Source organism: Sesamum indicum, linkage group LG7, assembly GCF_026168435.1.
Source record: "Sesamum indicum cultivar Baizhima isolate 11 linkage group LG7, ASM2616843v1, whole genome shotgun sequence".
Taxonomy (NCBI): domain Eukaryota; kingdom Viridiplantae; phylum Streptophyta; class Magnoliopsida; order Lamiales; family Pedaliaceae; genus Sesamum; species Sesamum indicum.
The window spans coordinates 8,048,938-8,071,319 of NC_142663.1; the positions used below are offsets into that span (position 1 = coordinate 8,048,938).

A 22,382-nucleotide genomic window follows, 5' to 3' on the forward strand; every position below is an offset into this window, starting at 1 on the left:
CTATTTTGGGCCATCTCTGAGATGGCCCAAAACCGAAAACAAACATATTAAACTTTTCATTTTTCATAGGAGATAATTACATCATATTTATTTTATGAAAATATTGAAAAAATGATTTTCTTTATAAAAAGGGATTAATTGATAATTTTATAAATTTAAGGGACTAAAGTGATCAACTCAAACTTAAATTGATCATATGGCACTCCAAAAAGTTAAACTCAGGCCACATTTTCGTCGAAAAATTGTCAAAGAGACCAGACTGAGACAAAATTAATGTTTAGGGATGTTAAAGTCGAGAAATGAACTTGAAGGGATTAAAGTGATTTTCAGTGAAAACTTAAGGGAACATATATAGCATTCACCCTTTTTTAAGATATCATTTTATTGACTAATAGTTTTATGGTTTATCTGCCTTATCAACCTTCAAATTTTTTTTATATTTTTTCAAATATTTAAAAAAGAAAATCGACATAGATAAACTAGTAATATTTATCTCATCATTTAGAGACTACATAATTATTATATTATTTTTTATTTGAGATAGGTATTTGAAAAAGCAGTTGTAACTTGTTCGATATGTAATAAGGTCATCTAATTGTTGGTTTGCCTCTTTATTTTTTTTTGCAATTTTTTGAAATAAGAGCAATGAATTATTATAGATCAAAATAAATATATTACAATCGTTTATGTAGAATAGCAATATCTAACAACATTACAACGATCATATACTTTGATCAATAATATTAAGTAAATTAGCTGATCAATACCTATTATTATAATAGAAATAACATCTATTATACAGTAAACTACCAAACGCAACATACGCGCGTCTTCTCCACTTTTAGTTAGTTGCTAACATAATGGGGGTTTTTTGCTGACTAAAACAAAACAGAATGGAATTTTTAGCTTATTTTAAAAATAGAGGGTGACAATATTATTTATAAAATAAAAGCGTGACAATATTTTTTATTTGAAAGAACATAGTCGGACTCTTTAGATTCCCTTCTGAATGAAAGATCATGGATGATGTTTATTTCCTGACACAAAGATTAGAGGAGATCTCTCATAATCTTAAAGGAGCATGTTATAGTCAACAATAATTAAGGATAGTTATACTGTATTTTTCTGAAATTCGATATAATTACATATAAATTTTTTGCTAAAAAAATTACATTTACTACTCCTGATGTATATTTTTTCTAATAAATAAATCATCCTTCAGTCAAAATTCATTGATTTGTCTGCTACGTAGAAATAATGAATGCAAATTAGTATTTGCATTGGATTGATTTATTACTAACGTAAATTAAATAAATTTTTTCGAACCAAACTATCTTGTTACATATTCATACATTAATACATGTGAGGAAGTTTATAGTAAATCTCTGTTTGACCTGCAATAAATGTGTGATAAGTCAATTGAGGATAAATATTGATTTTCCACTTAATTTTATTACTAATATTAGCAAATTCGACTAACGAAGGTGTCTACATGTTAAAGAAAAACAAACATCAAGAATATTAAATATTGATTTTTCAAATCGTACTAGTTCATAAAATTTCAACCTTAACCTTAATAGTCATGTGTTAATTGTCGGGCTAAAACATCATTAGTCATTATCATTTAAGAGTTGACTGCAGACTGAAAATGTGTTTAAAATAATAAGGGTTAAATATACTTGAAACACCCCCACCTCTCTCCCTCAACTGTACTCCAAGTTCCATTCACCCCCCTAAACTCATATACGTATATTTATACCCCTTGATTTAATTATTAGGAAGAAAAATACCCTTTATGCATCTTATATATATTTATGTTCCTAACATATATATTTTAAATATATTTCTCAGTAATTTAAATATCAAATTATTTTTACCTAAATTTTTTTAATTAGAATAGTAAATTAGTATAATATATAGAAAATAAATACTAATTAAGAATCAGACTTGACTTTTCCTGAAAAATAGATAATATATTCGATTAAATTAGATGAAAAGTTAAAAATTGAAGAAATGTTTCAGAAAAAAAGTATACTTTTTGTTCTAATTTTTTGTAAAAGATATGTACTTGAGAATGGGGATGTAATTATTGGTCTTTAAGTTCATAAACTAATTAATAGTTTCTTCTATATTCGAGATTTTCGTGTATTTATTTTACCCCTACATTATTGTTTTAGTTTTTCAATTTTCAACTACCCACTACAAAAAAAGAATTACTACGAACTCAAGATCATAGTAAATAATTTTTATTAACCACGGTTAAATAAAATCGATGTAAAAATATAGATCTTCCACCAAAAAAAAGTTATTTGGCATGGTTAAGAGCCATAGTAAAAATATTTATCATATTTTTTAACCATGACAAATGTTTTAGTCACTCTCATGGATACTAAGGTCGACAACTGTTGTATGGTCTTGGTAAGTGACTATTTGCTAAGACTATTAAATATTGTATTTTTGTAGTATCTTAATCTACTAATTATTTTTAATTAAAATCAAAATATATTTGTTTAATTAAGGAATGTTTTATGTTGAATTTAAGATGTAAATTTTAGAAAGTATTTGCATATATTTACAAGGACAATTTTGTTCAAATATTTAGTCAAAGGGGATTAAATGTCATAACTATTAGTTCAGGGGTAAATGAAAATGTGATAATTTCTTGAGGTAAAAATAATGAACTATTATTACAATCATCAATACTAAATACCAGTATCTAATAAATATCAATAATAATAAAAATTAAATACTATTTATCAATATCAGATAACTATATATAATCAATACTTAATATATTAAAGTAAAATTATTCGAAATATTAGCTGGATTTGAACCCATAATCTTAAAGTCATGTGTCATCACTTTCACCAATTAAGTTAGGCCTTATTAGCTTAATAAGTTTTTACACTTCACTAGTTTTATTTATGAACTGCTTGAATTTATAATTAATTAATAAAACTGTAAGAATTAACTTATTTTCTATAACGTCGAAACCTTGATTTTTATTTCAAATAAATTTTTACTATTTTATAATTTATAATTCTTTTTTTATAATTTATTTTCCCCATAAAAGTTGAAATAAATGCGGATACTTATTAGTTTATAGCATTCTTTTCCTTTATTTATTTCTTTGGGTACTGTTCCATTTGACTGTTGCTTATGCATATCGTACGTACCGCGAACGCCACGTTTGGGAAGAAATGTGGACTTTTCGGTCTTGTTGGATGTGAAGTCAGAATTCCTAAGTCTCTTCGATGCAACAAAATTCAAACTTGTTTCAAATAGAATACTAGTGAAAATCGTATGAACAAGTTAAATTAATGAACCAAGAAAAGAAATTTAAAAATTAAATAAATTCTGTAAAATAAAATTATAATTTAATCCTTTAAAACTAGCCGTCGTGTAAATATTTTACTTGAATAATATTAGAAAATTATACGCACGTAAAACATACCTTAAATTATTAGTAATTGAATGAAAATTTTGATGCGGTGAAGTTTTTTCTAACTTATTTACGGTATAGAGATGAAAATTTCTTACAAACATTTATAAGAGAAAAGAAAAGATAGGAAAGTGAATGCTCAAATAGGATTGAGATCTGTATATATTTATTCAGGTTATGTCGAATTCAATCTGATAATCCAAAATTAATCGCTGATCATTCAATACCTGAAAGGTGGACATTACGGCATGTGGGTCTATATATATATATTGTATATATATATGAATATTTGGCTCTATAAATATTTTAGAATCATTCAGACCAATGGACGTTAGTTATTAAGATAATATTTTTACTTTTTTTTTCCTTGATCTCACTTTTAACTGAATTAAGTATCGAAAGATTTTATAAAAGGATAAAATCCATATTACCCCCTTGTGATTCCAAAATAAGCCTCTGTGATTTGAAAAAAAAAAAGATCATATAACCCCTTGTAAAATTTAAAAAGATGCAATTACCCCCTCCCCTCTAGAAGTGCACCTCACATGTGAAAAATAAGGATGGTTAAGCATTTTACAAAATTCCAAAATTCTAATTGTAATGTATTTTATATTTAAATATAATTTATTATTATTAAATTATAAATATTTTTGAAATATAATATAAAAAATATAATTTAATTTACATATAAAAAGAAAAAAATGTGAATTACAAATTTCGACGAAAAAATGAGAAGTAGCTGGAGGAGGAGAGATGAAAAGTGGGTGATGGTGCAAAATGACCGCCTGAACTTGAACTTTCAGATAGTGGTCGATCGGAACGAAAGTGAGGTGGAAGGTGGAGAGAAGAGCACTAGAAGATGGGAATGTGGGTTAAGATAACTCATTGAAGGCTAGGAGATTTGTAGTGGATGGGGTGTCAACATGCTCGCCTTCGGGTGGGCTTTCCACCGGTGGAAGGCTCGCATCAAGAGGTGGTTGTACGGCAGAGATATGGGAGGAGAAGAAAACTAGATTTAGGATATATACATACAAATATATATATAGATCTATATATTAAAAGTATATAATTATTTATATATTCTAATAATATATTCTAATTTTTTATAAGCTTGATTAAATCTGATCCACAAATTTAGATCAAATTAAATACAAGTCATTGATTTAAAAAGGGTGTTTTTGTTATTGCAACATCAAGCTCATATTAAAATACACCAGAGAAGCAATATGCACCTTTTTAAATTATACAGGGGATTATGTCGTTTTTTTTTTTTTTTTTTTTTTAATCATAGGGTCTATTTGAATATTTTGAATATCACAGAAGAGTAATATAAATTTTACCATTTTAAAAAGGGACCTCCCAATAAATTTAATATTTGGTCGTGTTCTCATAACCTAATACTTAATCAAATTGAACTACCCTCGAAATCACCGTTATCTCAAACCCTAATCAAAGTTCAATTTAATTTTATAAGATAGACTTTGCACATAGAACAAAACAAGTAGGAAAGTGAACAGGACAGACCACAGAGAATGTGGAGACATATATATAGGTATGGAACAAAATAAATTCAGATTTAGTTTGGCTGCAATTGACGATCGATGCCATATATTCATTTATTTTTAATAGCACATGAGATAATTAATTTTAGTAGCTAAAATCATTTTTTAAGGTAAATAAAGGAACTTAAAAATTATTTAATGTGCATAATGTGTGATTAAAAGCTAGAAATTGCAGATTCCATCAAAAGTGACTTAGATAAATTTAATTTCGAAAGTGATTATTGAAAAAGGAGTCAACGTCACAAGAATTGTGTTAGTACGTCAAATGCAAGTTTAAATTGTTCAGTTGCAAGTTTGGTTTCAAGTTTAGGCACTCAATGTTTATTTTTGTATTTTTACATTTTATTTGTGCGTTTTTTTATTTTTAAATTTTTATATATAATATAAAAGATACATGATTTGATTTTGTCTCCCAAAAATACAATATAAACAATAAAACAATATATAAAAAATATTATTTGACAATGAACAGTATTTTTTGTCTCCCAAATCTCAACATCAAACCTTCATCACTTATTGTAAAATACTTTACATTACCTCGAAACATAAATCCAATCATACCATCTATCTCCAACATACATTTATTTATTTTTATTTTTCTCTCTCTATTGCCAAAACACCAAGACCGAACACTCAAAACATAAATCCAAACACCATGTTGGGGTTAGGCATATTCTCTTTCTCGATTCTATAAATAGAGCTAGCAAAAGGTCGGATTTAGGATAGTTTGTTAAAGCTCAAAATTGTCAAGAAATTTTTAAGATCGGATAAACCCCGTAGACCCTATTTATTTTTAAAAATATAATTTACAAAAACTAATACTACAATAATGTTGCAAATGAGACAATAATATAATTAAAAGATTTATTTATAAGCATATGTACATTTGTTACTTATACATGCATTACAACTACAACTACTTTACCTCAATATCTTAATTCATAAAAAATATTAGTTTTGTGTACTATACATAAGTATAAATAAAATAGGGTAAAATGCTACATCTGGTCCCTTAAGTTTTTATTTAAAATCACTTTAGTCCCTCAGGTTCATTTTTTTTACTTTAACGTCCTTAAACTTAGTTTTTGTCTTATTTTGGTCTGTCTGACTATTTTCAGTGAAAATGTGACCGAATTTTGATTCTTTAGAGGGTAATGGTCAATAAGGTTGATTTTATCACTTCAATTCCTTAAATTTGTAAAATAAATAGTCTCTTTTTTCGGTAGTTAAAGAAGAAATTATGAATAAATTTTATAAAACTTATCCAATCTGAGCATATAATAAAAAAAATCTAGGTCAGTAACTTTTTTTTTAAAACTTAAAGTTAAATCTAAAAAATTTAAACCTTAATAATATTAATTAAATATTTAGATTTTTGAATAAGAAATTCATAGATTACACTTTTTAACTAGATTTTTTGATGGATTTCATATATATATGTATATAGAGAGTTCATTTTTAGAGGTTTTTTAAAAATATAGTTCCATTTTATAGAAAAAAAAGTATGTAAGAACCTCTTAAAATAAATTTTATATATATTTAAATAAATAATCTAGTTAAAAGTACATTCCACCAACTTTTTCTTCAAAGCTATAGCTGTTAATATTTAATAAATATTATTAAGATTTAATTTTATTAGACTTATCTTTAACTCCTAAGATTAAAAAACCGACTTAAATTTTTAATTATATTTTCATATTACACAAGTTTTATAAAATTTATTCATAATTTTGATTTTTTTTGTCACTTTTGAAAATGAAAAAAAGTGAGACTATTTCATTTTAAATTAAGCAATATATTATAATTATGTCCACAAGAGTTCAAAGTTTTCATTTTTCATACAAGACAATTACATCATATTCCCATATAAAAATATAAAAAAAATATTTTTTTTCTAAAAAGGAACTAATTTGATAATTTTATAAATTTAAGGGATTAAAGTGATAAAATCAAATTTAAATAGATCATATTATCCTCCAAAAAATAAAAATTAAGATTTCAATTATTATTATTAATTATTATAATTATGGAGGAAAGAGTTGGAGAACACAATGATAAGGAGAGAAAAAAGAGAGTTTGAGGAGCTATCTCATATGGTTGGGGCCAACATTTGTCACAATCTGAAGGCAGCATGATGATGGAGCAACATCAATATCCAACATTTTTATTTTTCCTAATTACACTTAATTCCCTTTAAAAATATTAAAATATATGTTTTTTTAAAAAAAATCTAAAATTATATTTGCACCCCTTTAAAAATTTGTTCTTTACATCTAAACCCCTTTATGCAAGGCTTTTGATGAAAAATACTGACGTTAGCAGAAAAATTACAAATGCACCCCTCATTTAACATTCCTATGTAATAATTTTGTAATTGTAAGGAAAAAAAAATATAGTGATATTAACCTCACTCCACATATATATTACATTTATCCCTTATAGGATAAAAATATATTTGAAATACTAAATGAGGGGCAAAATTGAAAATTTATATAAATTTTTTTGCTAACGTCAATGTTTTTGGCCAAACTCTTACAGGAGGGTGCCAAGTGTAGAAAAAAAAATTCAGAGGGGTGTAAGCGTAATTCAAAATTTCTCTAAGGAAAAGTGTAAATTGGCATTTTTCGAAGGGGTCTAAGTGTAATTAATCTATATTTTTTTGCTATTATATAATTACACCAATATTTTTAATAAACTAAGCAACTAAGTAATATATCGGTTCAATCAATACATTTTCATTCATATTATGTCAAAATTATTAAGGAGATGTTTGTTAAAATTTAAATTAAATGTTTTTTTTAATTATAACTTAAAATTAAGATACATAAAAATATTTGGAAATACAACTTCTGCTAATACTTTTCCTAAATTAAGTTAAAATAAGTTAAAAGCTGTAGGTTGATAAAAAGGTGCTTATTGCAACTTAAAGCTCTTTCTTAAATAAGTTGAACTTCTTATGACTTCTTTTTTGTCCTAATTATTTTTTGTAAATTATAAAAATAGCCCAACCCATTAATCACTTAAATCTGTCTACCTACTAGGGCAATCACGTAATTTCACAAATAAATTGATATTAAATTAAATTTTTTTACCAAACACTTGCATATTAGTTTTTTTTTCTACTTATAACTATATTATTTATAAACACTCAATTTTTATATTTTAATCACTAATTATCCATTTTTCTAAATTGAATATTTTTTTAAAAAATAAATTATTGCAACACCCCTAAATCTGGACTCAAAGATGTGAAGCAATTTGTATTTTTAATCATATTAATTACATCATTATATTAGGGTATGTTTTTTAAATTGCTAGTTTAATAATTATTATTGACTTATACATTGATAATTGAAACGAACAATAAATTATCATAAATATAATTAATGTATAGTGAGATTGGAAGTATTGTGATTATATAATTTATAGAATTAATTGAACCTAATCCCAACCAATTTGACCAAATTCTGACACTGATAGTAGCTTTTGATGTGATAAGGTATTTAAGTTTGTTTAGCAGAAGTCTCTATTATTGATGTTCAATTTAGGAAAAATCACATTTCTGATCCTATATATTGTGAATATTTTTTAAATTGACTCTCATTTACTTTTTTTTTTTTTTTATGTTTCATCTCATAAGTTGAATTTTTTTTCAATTTTAGTCACCACGTGCATTTTTTGTCGAATAATTAACGGAGCCATTAACATTTTTCGTTAATTATTTACTGAAAAATGCACGTCACTAGAAGAATCATAATATTTTAACTACGGTAAATTGTTCATGCTTAATACCGAACAGTCGTAGCAAATAGTTATTAATCATGACCACTGTTAACATTTGTTATGGCTAAAAATCATGGCAAATGATTTTTATCATGGTGGAAAAGCTAGTTTTTGCATTGATTTTATTTAACCGTAGTTAATAGTAGTTACTTACCATGACTTTTAGCCATACCCACTAATATTGCAACCAATAATAATTTTTTTTTCTAGTGCGTAAGGATGAATATTGAAAAAATTTCAACTTATGGGATGCAATGTATGAAAATCGTAACAAATGAGACTAAATTGAAAAACACCTTAACGATATATGCGACTAAAAATACAATTTCCCATTCAGTTTAATTCGCAAAAACAATCCAGAAGTGTAAGATTACGAATTATTGGATCAAATAGGAGATGTTGAGATTTTATGAACAAGTTGGAGATTATAAATTCAAATTTTTATGAAATATACAGGTATTTCTTTTATTTTATACGATTGAATTAATGTATTGTTTAATTTATTAAAATATTAATATAATTATAAATAAAAACAAATAGAAGAGTGAATAACAAGACAAATAAAGGTGATGAAAGAAGAGTTAGATTTAGGGTTAGGCATATTTCTTCACCCCTATTGGCTATTATCTTTTGTGACCCCAAAAATAAAATAAATTAAATGTACGGAAGAAAAGTAGCTCACTTTTTTTTTATAATCATTTATTTATTAAAATATAAACATTAGATTCCAATTATTGTTATGCAATTAAAGAGTCGGAAGACGCATGTTGAGTCTTAATTGGACTAAGTTAAAGGTCTTTGAAACTCAGAATGAGACCCAAAAATTTTCTAACATAATATGATTGATTTTTCACAGCACTGTAAATAACCATAATTTAAAAATTATGATAAATTAATATTATTAATATAAATTAATATGAAAATTTAAATTTTTACCACAGTTATTAACCAATTTATGTCCAAACATTTGTTATGATTTTAGTTATGACTAATGTTTTGATCTCACTTGTAGAAACAACGATTGATTCCCGTTACGTAGTTGTGGTTAATTTGTATACGCCACGGGATTATTTTCTTTTGACGATAGTAATTTACTATAGGAGAAAAATCATACTTTTTCAAGTGTATTATGTCCTGCAAGATAGAGCTTATGTAAACAATTTTGGAGAAGTCAGGATTATAGTTATCTGATCTTAAATCAATGATGTCGTTTAGAGGTTAAGTAGGTACGAAAAGTTAGTATAGCAAAAGTTGTACATGATGAATGGATATCGTGTGATTATAGATCGATGTAACAAAGTTGTATGATGTTACATAAATTATTGGTTCGATCTTAGTCAAACGATTGTGGTCAATCTTTACATACTAGGGCTTGATTTTAGTCAAATTCGAATAGATACAACTCAAACGTGACGTGCGTAAATCCAAATGTAGGTTGAGGTAAAAAATTTATCAATAAAGGAGGTATTTTTATCATTTTCGGGGTGCCCAAATTTAAAATTCCCACATCAACATCCATATTCAGACAATCCATAAGTTTGATATTTAGTTCTTGAAATTGAAATTTACAAAATGAATTTGGAAGAAGATTTCTTCTTTTTTTTTTTTTTCAAATAGTCAGAAAATAGCAATGTCTGTTTTGTCTGGTAAAAGGGTTTGGCCATGCAGCATGTGAACTTCTCTGGTTGTCTGGGTAATAGTAGTGACAGAGATCCCATTGGACAACAATTGTCAAGGAAATAAATATAATAAATTATATCCTATTTCTCTTATAATCTAAACATTCATGTTTCAATCCCACCATACTTCCAACTTTTCTCCACTTTTCACCTACATTTTAATAGACACTGCACTCAATGTATAATACGTCGTATAGTTAGATGATTAATTATTTTCTAAGACAATAGTGATGTAAAAATAGCAAAATATTCCTTAAAATTGATAATTTCACAAATAATACTCGTGTTTGTATGATAAGTCAAGTGGGGTCACTCATCCTGGACCCAATGACCTGAATTTTTGTATTTTAAGGGGTGATATGTGGCAGCATTCGGAGGCGTCAAGGCAGTATTTGTCCAAACTTTGAATAGTCTATAACAAAGTATTCAGATTACACGCTTAAAATTATTTTACGCTTTCAGACCGTTTGGCCTATATTTCAATCATATCTTGAATGTCAGAGTATTTTTGTTGGGTATGACTTTGACACTTTTGACGTTGTTAATTTGAAGATTATCCGCACAATCTTGAGGATCGCAGTGGATAGTCCGACCTCGACCCGATCAAATAGATACACAAAATATTGAATATAATATGAAACTAACCAAACACACTACAAAGAATACATTATTCCAATTAATTTATCTAGTTCTGTTGTACTTTTATATCTCAACCTCAACAAAGTGCACACAACAATTCTTTGAGTAAAAGATAATGTAGTATCTTTAACATAACTAACATACACCCAACCAACACTCACCCACTTGTAGAAAACAGCTGTCGGTTGATTACATCATGTAATTATTGATTGTATTCTTTCTTTTTTCCATGATATTAAAAAAATAAATAAATAAACCCCTCTAATACATAAAACCCTATTAATATTTAAATATTACTTTATATGCAGAAACAATGATATGATATGTGAATATTCAAAATATATGAACTAAAATTAATATCATATGAACCTCAAAAGAAAATATTAGGAATAATTACACATCCCTCTTCTTAAGTTTGGTGTAATTATACGTAATTTTTTTGTAATTTGAGAAATTATATCTAGCACTTTTGAGGTTTGGTTCCGTCTAATAAATAAATCACTCCTTCAATCAATATTAACTGAATTTGATGATATTATCAAAAAAACTAAATAAAAATTGATATTTACCTTCAAATTGACTTATTACTAACTTATTGCAGGTGAAAAAATTTTCTTTCGGCTAAACTACCCTTATAACAGTGAAGATACCTCCTCACATGCATTAACGTGTGAAAACGTATGAGGATAATTTAGTCATAAAAAGATTTATCTCATCTGCAATAAATCAATAATGGAGGGACTTATTTGTTAGATGAAAGCTAACTTTAGAGATGCTAGATGTAATTTCATAAATTACAGAGGATCTATATATAATTACACTAAATTTTGAAAGAAGAGAGTGCAATTATTTCAAATTATTATTATAGGTACTCTACAATAGTCTTTATCCATACAGGCTAAAAGAAGAAAAGGAAAAAGAAAAAGAGAGGCAGCATGCAAAGGCCTCTGTGTGTGTGTGTGTGCGTGAAGGAATCCCAATGTTACATGACTTTCATAACATCAACTTCTATTTACCTTGAGCTCAAAGGCAGAGTCCCCATAAATAGGGCATATATTATTTTATTTTTTTTGTTGGTTTTGGCTCCGACCACGACTTACAAATTACCCACCAACATGCTAAAATAAAAAATAAATATTTAATTAAAAGTGATTCGTCTATACCAACTGAGCGGCAGTCGGGATTTTGTGATATTTGGGTCCCGAGTGTACTCATTGCTGTTTAAAGGGGGAAAAGAGTAGTAGAGAAGCAATGGATTTGGGTGGCAGTAGGAGGAGGGGGAGTGGTAGTACTATGAAGAACACTGAGGTTCAGGTGGATGAAAAAGTTAGCAACATGAGGCCAAAGCAGAGCCCTGGTGGGGTAAATGGCAAGACCAAAACCCGGAAATCCGAGAGTGTTGAGAGCAGCCCAGTTCAGATTTCGAGGCAGAGATCTGAGTTGAGCAGGAATTGGGATGAAAAACATAAGGAATTGAGTGTTTCTTCTGATGGGATCAAGCGAAGCCCTCTTCCGATCAAGAAAACAAGAACAGTGTTATCACCGCAGAAGGGGGCTGCTGATCCGATCACTGATGGAAATGAGATGAGTTTAGTGCAGTTGAGGAAAGTGAAGTCTGATTCCTCTGATGCATTGGTTGACATCAAAAGTTATGGCCGGTTGAGGAAGGTGAAATCTGAGACAGGTAATTCACTTGCATTGCAGCTGGTGAGAGCAAAGACAGCTGTAGCAAGAACGGTTGGTGATGATGCAGACTTTGACGTCGGTGAGTCGAACAATGATCTTGGAGGAGTTGAGAAGAGCCCAGTTGGGATTGATGAGTCAAGATCTGATGAAGATTGTAAAGTGCTTAGTGTGTGTGAAGAGAAGGCAACCACAGGCAATGCAGATCAAATCATTGGGACTCCACACGATGTTAATTATGTCGATAGTGAAGAGGATGAAGAAGTTGATAAGGGAATTGAACCGGAGAAGGAGAGTCTCGACGTTAAAGAAATAAACATTAACGTCGACGAGCAGAAGAAGCCTGTGATTGAGGAAAAGAAATCAGTTCACAGCAATGAAAAACCAGTTCCAATTTCACCTACTGTGAAGAAACAGGCTCCTCCTGCTCTGAATCATGCCAGAATTCAACCAACTCCAACAACAACCTATCCAAGTAAGTATTTTAGTTTATTCAGCAGAAATGGTTTAAGGCCTTGTTTGTTTATTTTCTGGGATTTCTGTGTCTGATTCCCAGTTCCAGTTTCAGACCATTTCAATGACATTCCAAGCACTCATAGCAAACTTCAAAGTTTTGGTGAGTTTCATCCTCTTTTCTTGAATATTTCTTTTGACTCGTGTGAAAATATTCATAGACAAAAAATCCCCCTTAAACAAATAAAACGAAGACAAATTCGATCCCGTGTTACAAGTTCAGAGAGCTGCGTTGCCCTTTTTTATATTTCGGAGTTTCAATATATTAGTGTTTTCACAAGAGAGTCTGTTGCATTTAACCCGTAGTTTCTGATTTCGCCTCTTATCGGTGATTACTTCTCAGTCAACCTAATAATGTGGAGAGATGTATCAAAATCAGCATTCATCTTTGGCATTGGAGCATTTCTCATCATTTCCTCCTCAATCTCCAAGGATCTCAACATAAGGTAAGATATGAATTCCCCACTGGTATTCTTCATGACAAATCCTCTGTTTCAGACAAAGTATTCTTTTGTGAATGGCAGCATTGTTTCTGTGCTTTCCTACATTGGCCTTGTCTATCTTGCTGCAGTTTTTCTTTTCAAATCCCTCATCAGCAGGTACAAAATACCAACTCTTGGGTTGAAATTTTGAGTTCTAGTAACTTTAGAGATAATTATATTTACACTCCCTGATCTATGGTCTATTTATATTAACTATCCTTGCCTTTTGCGTAATTACATAAACCACTCTTGATATCCAAAAAGCAAGAGTAGCTTGCATACCAACATTGACGTTTTCATTGTGTAAATTATGTTGATCTTTTTGGTGGGTGTATGTGTAATATTCCGAAAGACGTAAGTGGTTTGTGTAAACAGACCCTAAATCAGGAGTGTAAATGAAATTATCCCATAACCTTATAAAGCCACTAAGGTATGAAATATACAGGGGAGGGAATGCTGATATGGATGAGACAGAGGAAGAGTGTGTTGTTGGTGAAGAAGAAGCAGTTTGGGTAGTAAGAGTGGTACTGCCTTATGTGAACGAGTTTCTTGTGAAATTGAGAGCCCTTTTCTCTGGGGATCCAGCCACCACTATCAAGGTTAATTTTATATATCTCTCTTTTCTCTCTCTCTCTCTCTCTCTCTCTCTCTTCTTTCAATTTCTTGGATAAATATTTTCTGTGTTAAAACAAAGGGTGGTAAATTACACGAACGCCCGTTAAAATTAAATTTAATTACATAAACACTCTTTATTTTTTGTAAAGTATCGATGTAATTTATCTCTGAACTTTTAGAAAAAAAAGTTCATTACTTCCTCTCATATGGGTCCGCATTGCTCTTTTATCAAAAGTTCAGAGAGTCGTGTTGTCTTTCTTTTGGGTCGGAGCGGACCTTTTATCTATTAGTATTTTGCAGAAAATTGGTTGCATTTAATAAATAGTTGTTTAATAGAAAATGACAAGTTGAGGGTGTTGCAGTTGGCAGTGATTCTTTTCATTTTGGCAAGATATGGAGGTTCCATTACCATCTGGAAAATGGCCAAATTGGGTTAGTATCCCCCCCTTGATACAATTTTTGGATATATATATACTATATATTAAAGTTTAAGGTTTTGCATTAACTATTTTGGGTGGATAAAATGTGGGTTGACTAATATGTCTTTATATTTATTTCATTTACCAATAACCAGCTCTTTAATTAATTAATTATACCAATAAGTATTTGTTCAAGTAAATTTAAATTTAATTTATTTTTATCAAATTAATTAATCATTTATTTATTCTTTATTTAATATAATTAAATAAATATAATAAAAATTTAATTATGCACACATATCAAGTGTGCTTCCATGGCCAGTATTAATGTATTGTTTTTTCGCTTAACTTGGTTAAAATCTTGGTTGACAGGCTTTTTCGGAGTATTTACTGTACCAAAAGTCTGCTCTTCCTACTCCTCTCAGTTAACCGCATACGGTAATTATTAAATCACATTTTTATATTCATACACTCTCAACTCTTGTGCAATTATTTCTGCAATCACTAGAAGAATTACAATATTTAACTACGGTTAATTATCATGATTAATAATAAATAATCGTAGTAAATAGTTATTGACCACGACCACGCAATGGTTGTTGGCAGTGTTTTTTATGAAGGTGGCTAAAGCATTTGCCATAGTTAAAAGCCATGATAAATATTTTGGCCATGGCTCTTAGACGTGATAAATAATTTTTTCATGGTGAAAAAACTAATTTTTTATATCAGTTTTGTTTAACCGTAGTTAACAGTAATCATTTGCCATGGTTTCTACGCCATAGATATTAATATTATAGCCAATAGTAATTTTTTTTTAGTGAGCCCGTGATCTTATCTTTGGGGTAAAATAATAATTTCACCACTATTTTATTTTTCCTTTTTATTGATATATTTTATTTCCTGTTTTGGGGGTAAATATAAAGGAATATATTTTATTATTATAGTAGTAGTTGATAGTGGCAAGGAAACATCAGCCTCAGTGAGTTATGGCAGTATACCGTTAGAGCATGGAACTCCTGGTCGATAGATGCACCTACGGTGGGGTCCGCTCTTTTTTGATTGGTGGGATCAGCCAACGGCTCTTTGGGTGTCTGTTGGCCTAGGCCAGCGGTAGTTGTACGTTGAATTTCTTGGTCCCACTACACTACTAGGGTACTAGTTGTTGGGTTTTAAAACGAATGGTTTCATTCATTTTTCTTAAATTTTGGTGCAAATAAATATAAATTTTATATATTTAAAAAATTATATTTAGTATATCTGAAATTTGCTTTCGCCTAATAAAAATTTTCATCAATTAGTTAAAACTCGTTAAATTTGATGATGTTAACAAAAAAATCAAACAAAAATTCATATTTATCCTCAATTGACTTATTACTGATTTATTGCGGGTCAAATAAAATTTTTTATGATCAAATTATCCTTATGAATATTTATACATTAATGCACGTAAAGAGGTATATCTTTACTGTTATGAGGGTACTTTAGTCACAAAAAGTGTGTTTGATTTATAATAAGTCAATCGAGGATAAATATCAATTTTTATTCAATTTATTTTTGTTAATATCAACAAATTTAATAAATTTTGACTAACTTGTGGGCCTATTTGTTAGATGGAAGCGAATCTCGTGAGTACAAGACATAATTTTTTGATCTACATGGGATTTATGTACAATTACACCAAATAAATAAAAAAGAAAGTATAATTATCCCAAAAAGAATGATTGGATTTAAATAGTTCTATTTAAACCAACAAGCTATCAAAATAAAACTACATATATTGAGGTCTATTATTATGATTTAACATAGAGGGAAATATCCTATGATTCAAGAATTTCATCCACATCAGTGCACGGATAATAATGGGGGTGGATTTGTGACAGGTTTTGCTGAATTCAAGAGTCCCACTATTTAATTTTTCCAATATTTGAAACTCGTATTTAATTTGATTATTGTTATTTGATCTACAACCATATGATTTGACTCAAATTTAGATGGGTGAAGGAAATAAGTTTGAATTAATACAGATGTTAGAGGTGCCGGATTGCCCTCAACGTAAGGACTCCAACGATCAAGTCAGATAATAGTCATGTGGTCTACATATCGAAGTTAAAAGTAATAATAAAATATTAAAAACAACTTGAGTATTCAAGTTTGGGGTGTTATATAGTTTTCGACGAATATATCAGTGAGATACAGGACTTTCGGGATCCTTGTCATGTGTGTTTCATCCGATGGTTCCGATTGATTCGGGGATGAATCAGGTTGAATTAGACCCATATGACCGTCTTGAAGCTTATGCGAGAGCCTGTTGAGCGGGGCCTCACCTAAGGCCCTTTAAAACGCAGGGCATTCCTAAAGGCTAAAAGACTATTTGACCCATAATAATATTGGTACGATTTATGACTCGCTCCACCCAATCTGCTTAGTTGGACCGATATCCACCCATCCTATCTCAAACCTACCCCACCCTGATCAAAAAAATCTTACCCACAAAACTCACTTAAAATTTCTACTTAATCATTACAATTTTTCAAAAAAATTATCAAATAAAAGTCTAAAAAGTTTAGATAAATTAAATATATTATTCAAAATGGGTCCAAAAATTCAAGATCCGCCACAAACCCGAATGGGTCCATAAAATTACAAACCCTAATCCAAATACAAAGAGTGGGGTAATTAGTTGCCATACTTACACAAGTGATAGCGTTTTCTTGAATTGTTGTTTGAAGGTACATTTTGGATCGGACGGGTGGGAGAGAGGTGGGAGTCATGCTCCCACAAGAAAGCAGTAGGGTTTGGAGTCTTCACACTTGTCTGGAATCTGTCGTCAGTGGTTGCCCGAATTTGGGCAGTCTTTGTATTATTTGTTGCATTTAAGTACTATCATCAACACCAGCACTCCAGCATCAAAGACGACGACGTATCAGCCGCCACTACAACCAATTCAACTTCTCATTACAAAAGTGAAGGCCGAACGTCCTCTGCTATCACACACATCAAGAAACAAAACAAGGTCTGCTGAATTGCTACTTGCCTTTGTACATATTCATTCATACATATACATATATATATATATATTCGTGTGTGTTGTGCGTGTTTTTCTTCCAAATTATATGAGTATATAGACAGGAATAATTAATGTACGAGCCTCTTTTTTGTGTTAGGACCATTTTGGAAATTACACGTTTTATATATCTTCAAATTTTGTCCATAAACGCCCTTAATTTTAAATGATCTGTTCTTAGTTCGACTTTGGACTTGAGACTTTAAAGACTTGGTGGTAGGGGTGATTAATTTTTTTTTAAAACCACCCAAACCACCTAAATCAAATTAAATCGAATCGTTCTTTCATGATTTAACTCCCGAACTATAATTTTAAATTCAAAATAAAATCACGCTGTATTTATTGGTTTGATTTTGATTTAAAACTAAAAATAATAGCCAAAAATCAAGCTGCACCGATACATATATAATTATGTTTTTATTATAATATATATGAAATAATTTGATAAAATTAATTATTTAAATTTTTTTTTTATCTTCAAATGGTAAAAGCCTAGAATTTTAAATAGTTTCTAAGATCCACGTTGCAAACTCCACTTTTGTAAAACTTAATTTTGATCTTTATACAAAACAAATGTGTTTAAGTTTTAAGATAACAAACTAAGCCCCATTGAAACTTGACATTGAAGATATTTTTAAACACGTGTAGTATTGCAAAAGATCCTCTGTGTTTTAAAAATTTAGCAAAAAATCTCTTGTTATTTTAAAAATTAGTAAATTATCCACTTGTATTTTTTTTTTTAATTTAACAAGCGCTCCCTTTTTTATTCTGAAGTGTAACGATGATAAATTTTTACATCTGACCGTTATGTCCTTATATATAATTTTTACTTATATATAAATAATTAAAAATTATAAAAAATAAATTATTATTTTATATATATAATTAGAAAAAACCCTAACTCCCCCCACCCCACTATCGCCTATCTCCATTCTCACCCCTGATCTGGTAACATCATCGTCGCCTAACTTAAACTGCCGTCGCCCAGAAAAAGGAAAGGAGGCGACGGCCAGAAAAAAAGAAAGAGGGCAACAATAGAAGAAAGACGCCGTCGCGCTTCTGTGCGGGGACGACATTCGTCGTAGTCGCCCCAAGCTTTTCCTAAAAAAAATTCATTATTATTTTAATAATTATTAGATATTTAGTTTGATATACATATATATTATTAGATTTCTTTTTTGTTTTAAATAATAATTAATTCATAAATTATAATTATTATAATTTCTTAAGATTTATATTCATGTACATATCTAAATTTAAAAACTAAAATTTAGTATATTACTCTTTTCTGTGTAATATTTTTATTATTTTGGTATTTTTTTACGTAATATAAATATATTTTTCAAAAAATTAGAAATAAAAAGTAATGATGTATATTAATATGTATAAAAAATATATTTTTGTTTTTTGGTATTGTAAAAAAAATTGAAATAAAAAATAATAATATATACTTTTTATAATGTAATAAATTTAAATATATTATTTAATAATTTTAATTATATAATATTTAAGTTTGTTAATTGTATAATTTCTATAACTAGTTAATATCCATATTTGTTGATTTAAATTTTGTATTAATATTTTAATTTAATTTTTTAAACATTAAATTTTTTATATAATTTTTTTCTGTATATTTCAACAAATATATTTAAAAGAATTTTTTTAATTTTTTAGAGAGATGAAAATAAAAAAAATACTTAAAACAAGTTCAAAATAAGTAAAAAAAAGTGCCCAAAATTATTATATATCCATATAGGGGCATTTTAGTCATAATAACAACAATAAATCATGCGAGAACATCCAAAACAGTCCCCAAGTCGCACCACTCGCGCATGCAGTGCACTCGCCGTCAAATCCTAATTAACGGTAAGGGATTTTTTGCAGGGGTTTACAAAACACAAGGGTTTTTTTTTGCCTATATTCAAATCACAAGGTTTTTTTTTTTAATTTAATAAAACACAAGGGGTAATATGGAATTTAGCTTAGTTGTACTAGCGAGAAACACGTGTATTGCATGTGAGTTGTATCATTTCAATAAAACTATTATATTATAATAATAAAATAAATTTCTAAAAAAAATATATTAATTAAAACCTAATGGGTACTTTATAAATAAAAAAATATTACTTTTGATTTACAAAGTAAAACTATATAGTTAAAAATAAAAATATTTTTTTCTCTACTTTATTTATTATTTTATTTTATAATTATATTTCTTCTACATGCAATATATATTTGCATCTTTTTTTATATAAGTAAATATCAATTCATTTAAATAGATTTAGGCCAAGATGATTATATACATACACAACGAGCACATGAAAAAGACAGACACACACAAATGTATCTGTATGTATGTGTACGTAGATATACAATGATGATAAAATGAAAATGTATTAGTGATTGATTCTTTAATAAAATTATCTTTTGTTTATTTAATTATGTCAGATGTGAGATTGAAATGATTGATATGTAATGTATTTGATACCCCTTAAATATTTTTCTTCAAAGCTCAAGAATAAAAAAGTGGGCCCCCACTTAGTAACTTAGCGTTCATAACTTGCCTTATCTCTACTAATTTGGAAAGCCTAAAAACGAGTTCAATACAACAGGATCAGTCAGCATAAACAGGGACGATACATCTCACAGGTCACTAATACCTTCGGACACATTATATTAAAAGATTTTCAACAAACTCCAAGAAATCAAGCTACAATCAACTCTTTATGCGACAAGTAACATATTCACAAATTGACTTAGAAAAACCTCTTAAAAAAGGCATAACTCTTTTCCAAATAAGCCCAAATCTTAAATCGCATTCTTTTTGGTTATTTATCTAACGCATGCAGCTATCCAATGACATATCATTTGTCGTAACTACCTGTTAGTGTAGATGACCCAAATGTAAGAACAGATGGACAAAAAGCGAATTGGATTGACTGATTTTCTATTCGTCAATTTTATAAAAATAATGTTATAATCAATGTTCATCAAAAGACATTTGTATTTTATTGTGCTTACTTCTTACATTAAATGGTGATTTAATATCACAAAAAAAGACCCATGGACCAAAAGGTTAATCCCATGGAGTTGAGTTACATATAGGTTTGGAAATTATGACTAGCTCCTAAGTTCTGAGTTGAGGACCCCGAGATGGGGCATCAGGAATTCTATATAGACTTGTACTAAGTAGTGCAGCTGTGTTTCATCGACATGAGATGTAGGTCGTCTATGTTCAGTGGGTTAGTTGACAAGGTAGTCGACTGACTGAACTAACTCGCAAGAATAATCATATAGAAGCCTTGAGGGCTTGGTTGGTATAACTAAAATTTTCAGTTTTGATAATACAGAATTAGTCCTCGAACTTAAGAAATCATGGCAGTCACTTGCTCATAAAGACTTTGTCTTGAATTTGGCGAGCAGTTTCTGTATCGTGAAATATGGTCATCCTAACATTATCCAATACATTCAAAGTGTGTAGCTAGGAGGGTAGATTCCAAGATAGAATTCATTCCTTGTCAGTATTGTAACAATAATATCTCTTATAAGCTCTAAGACCCGTTTAGCCCTTAGAATCTAGGGCCACAGTGACTGAATGAATATGATAGGATGTCCTGTGTCAATTAGTGAGTTGGGCCTTAGACTAAGGATATTAGTTCTAGTTAGAAAGTGGAACGTATGTTGGGTCACTGGGAGACGGTTGATGGAAGGACAACACTCGTATGAAATTTATAGTCTAAATATTCACACCACTATTCACTTATCTCTAGTTCCATGGACTGTTGCTATACGAACACCCATGTTAATATGCTATTTTTAATCATTGGTTAATAAAAATAACTAATTAATTAGATTAATTAATTATGTTGGTCACACATGCCCAAGTGTAGTTAAAGGTGAAACCTAAAGAGCTATATATTTATCACTGGTATGTGATGAAATTAATTTAGAATTAATTACAGAAAGAAGAATTAATTTAATTGGATTAAATTAATTTTTTGGAGAGTATAAATGATTGGATCATTTATGTAAAAATTCATGGATTGGATTTTCTCAAAGATTAATTAATTGAATGAATTAACTTGAAGTTTAGTATTTTTCAATTTTGAATTAATTTAATTGGACTGAGTTTAATTAAATAGAATTTATTAAGAGATAGCGGGCTTGGATCTTTTAATTAGATTAAAAGATGGATTTTATTTGATGAGCTTAGAATTAAATTAGATTCAATTTAAGTATAATTGAACTTCGGCTTGATTTATTTAAATCAAGGCATAGTCCATTTAAACCAAGCGCATGACCCGTTTGACCTTGTTTAGATCAAAAGAAAAGATGACTTCTCTTGTGTAGTGGAGCTTGAACGATTGTTAGCTTGAGGAGGAGTCAAAATTGTAACAATGATTGAGTGTTTGCTAGGAGTGGTTTATGTTACCACTTTGAATAAGTTCAAGTATATACAATGACTAGGTCTTGTATGTACTTCTATCTCTATCCTAACTCA

The 22,382-nt window shown here is 29.0% G+C and overlaps 1 protein-coding gene across 4 annotated transcripts; it reads left to right on the forward strand.

Moving 5' to 3' along the window:
* Positions 1-12,147: 12,147 nt before the first annotated feature.
* LOC105166404 (uncharacterized) lies at positions 12,148-18,032 on the forward strand. Of its 4 annotated transcripts, none has more exons than XM_020695294.2 (8): positions 12,149-13,263; positions 13,357-13,404; positions 13,645-13,747; positions 13,826-13,900; positions 14,229-14,382; positions 14,761-14,830; positions 15,190-15,255; positions 17,547-18,032. In XM_020695294.2, the coding sequence occupies exons 1-8, from the start codon at positions 12,357-12,359 to the stop codon at positions 17,837-17,839; spliced, it is 1,716 nt and encodes a 571-aa protein (XP_020550953.1). In that variant the 5' UTR covers positions 12,149-12,356; the 3' UTR covers positions 17,840-18,032. The 4 variants fall into 4 exon arrangements, with proteins under 4 accessions (XP_088738461.1, XP_020550953.1, XP_020550951.1 ...); XM_020695292.2 differs by having other exon boundaries at positions 12,150-13,263; positions 13,345-13,404; XM_020695293.2 differs by having other exon boundaries at positions 12,151-13,263; positions 13,351-13,404.
* The last annotated feature ends 4,350 nt before the right edge of the window (positions 18,033-22,382 follow it).

What these genes read in the sequence shown, in the direction of transcription:
- LOC105166404 (XM_020695292.2), top strand. Translation starts at nt 12,357, where the DNA reads ATGGATTTGGGTGGCAGTAGGAGGAGGGGGAGTGGTAGTACTATGAAG. An exon ending in TCCAAGGATCTCAACATAAG is followed by an intron (nt 13,748 to 13,825) that starts GTAAGATATGAA and finishes TGTGAATGGCAG; the next exon opens with CATTGTTTCTGTGCTTTCCT. An exon ending in CTCTCAGTTAACCGCATACG is followed by an intron (nt 15,256 to 17,546) that starts GTAATTATTAAA and finishes TGTTGTTTGAAG; the next exon opens with GTACATTTTGGATCGGACGG.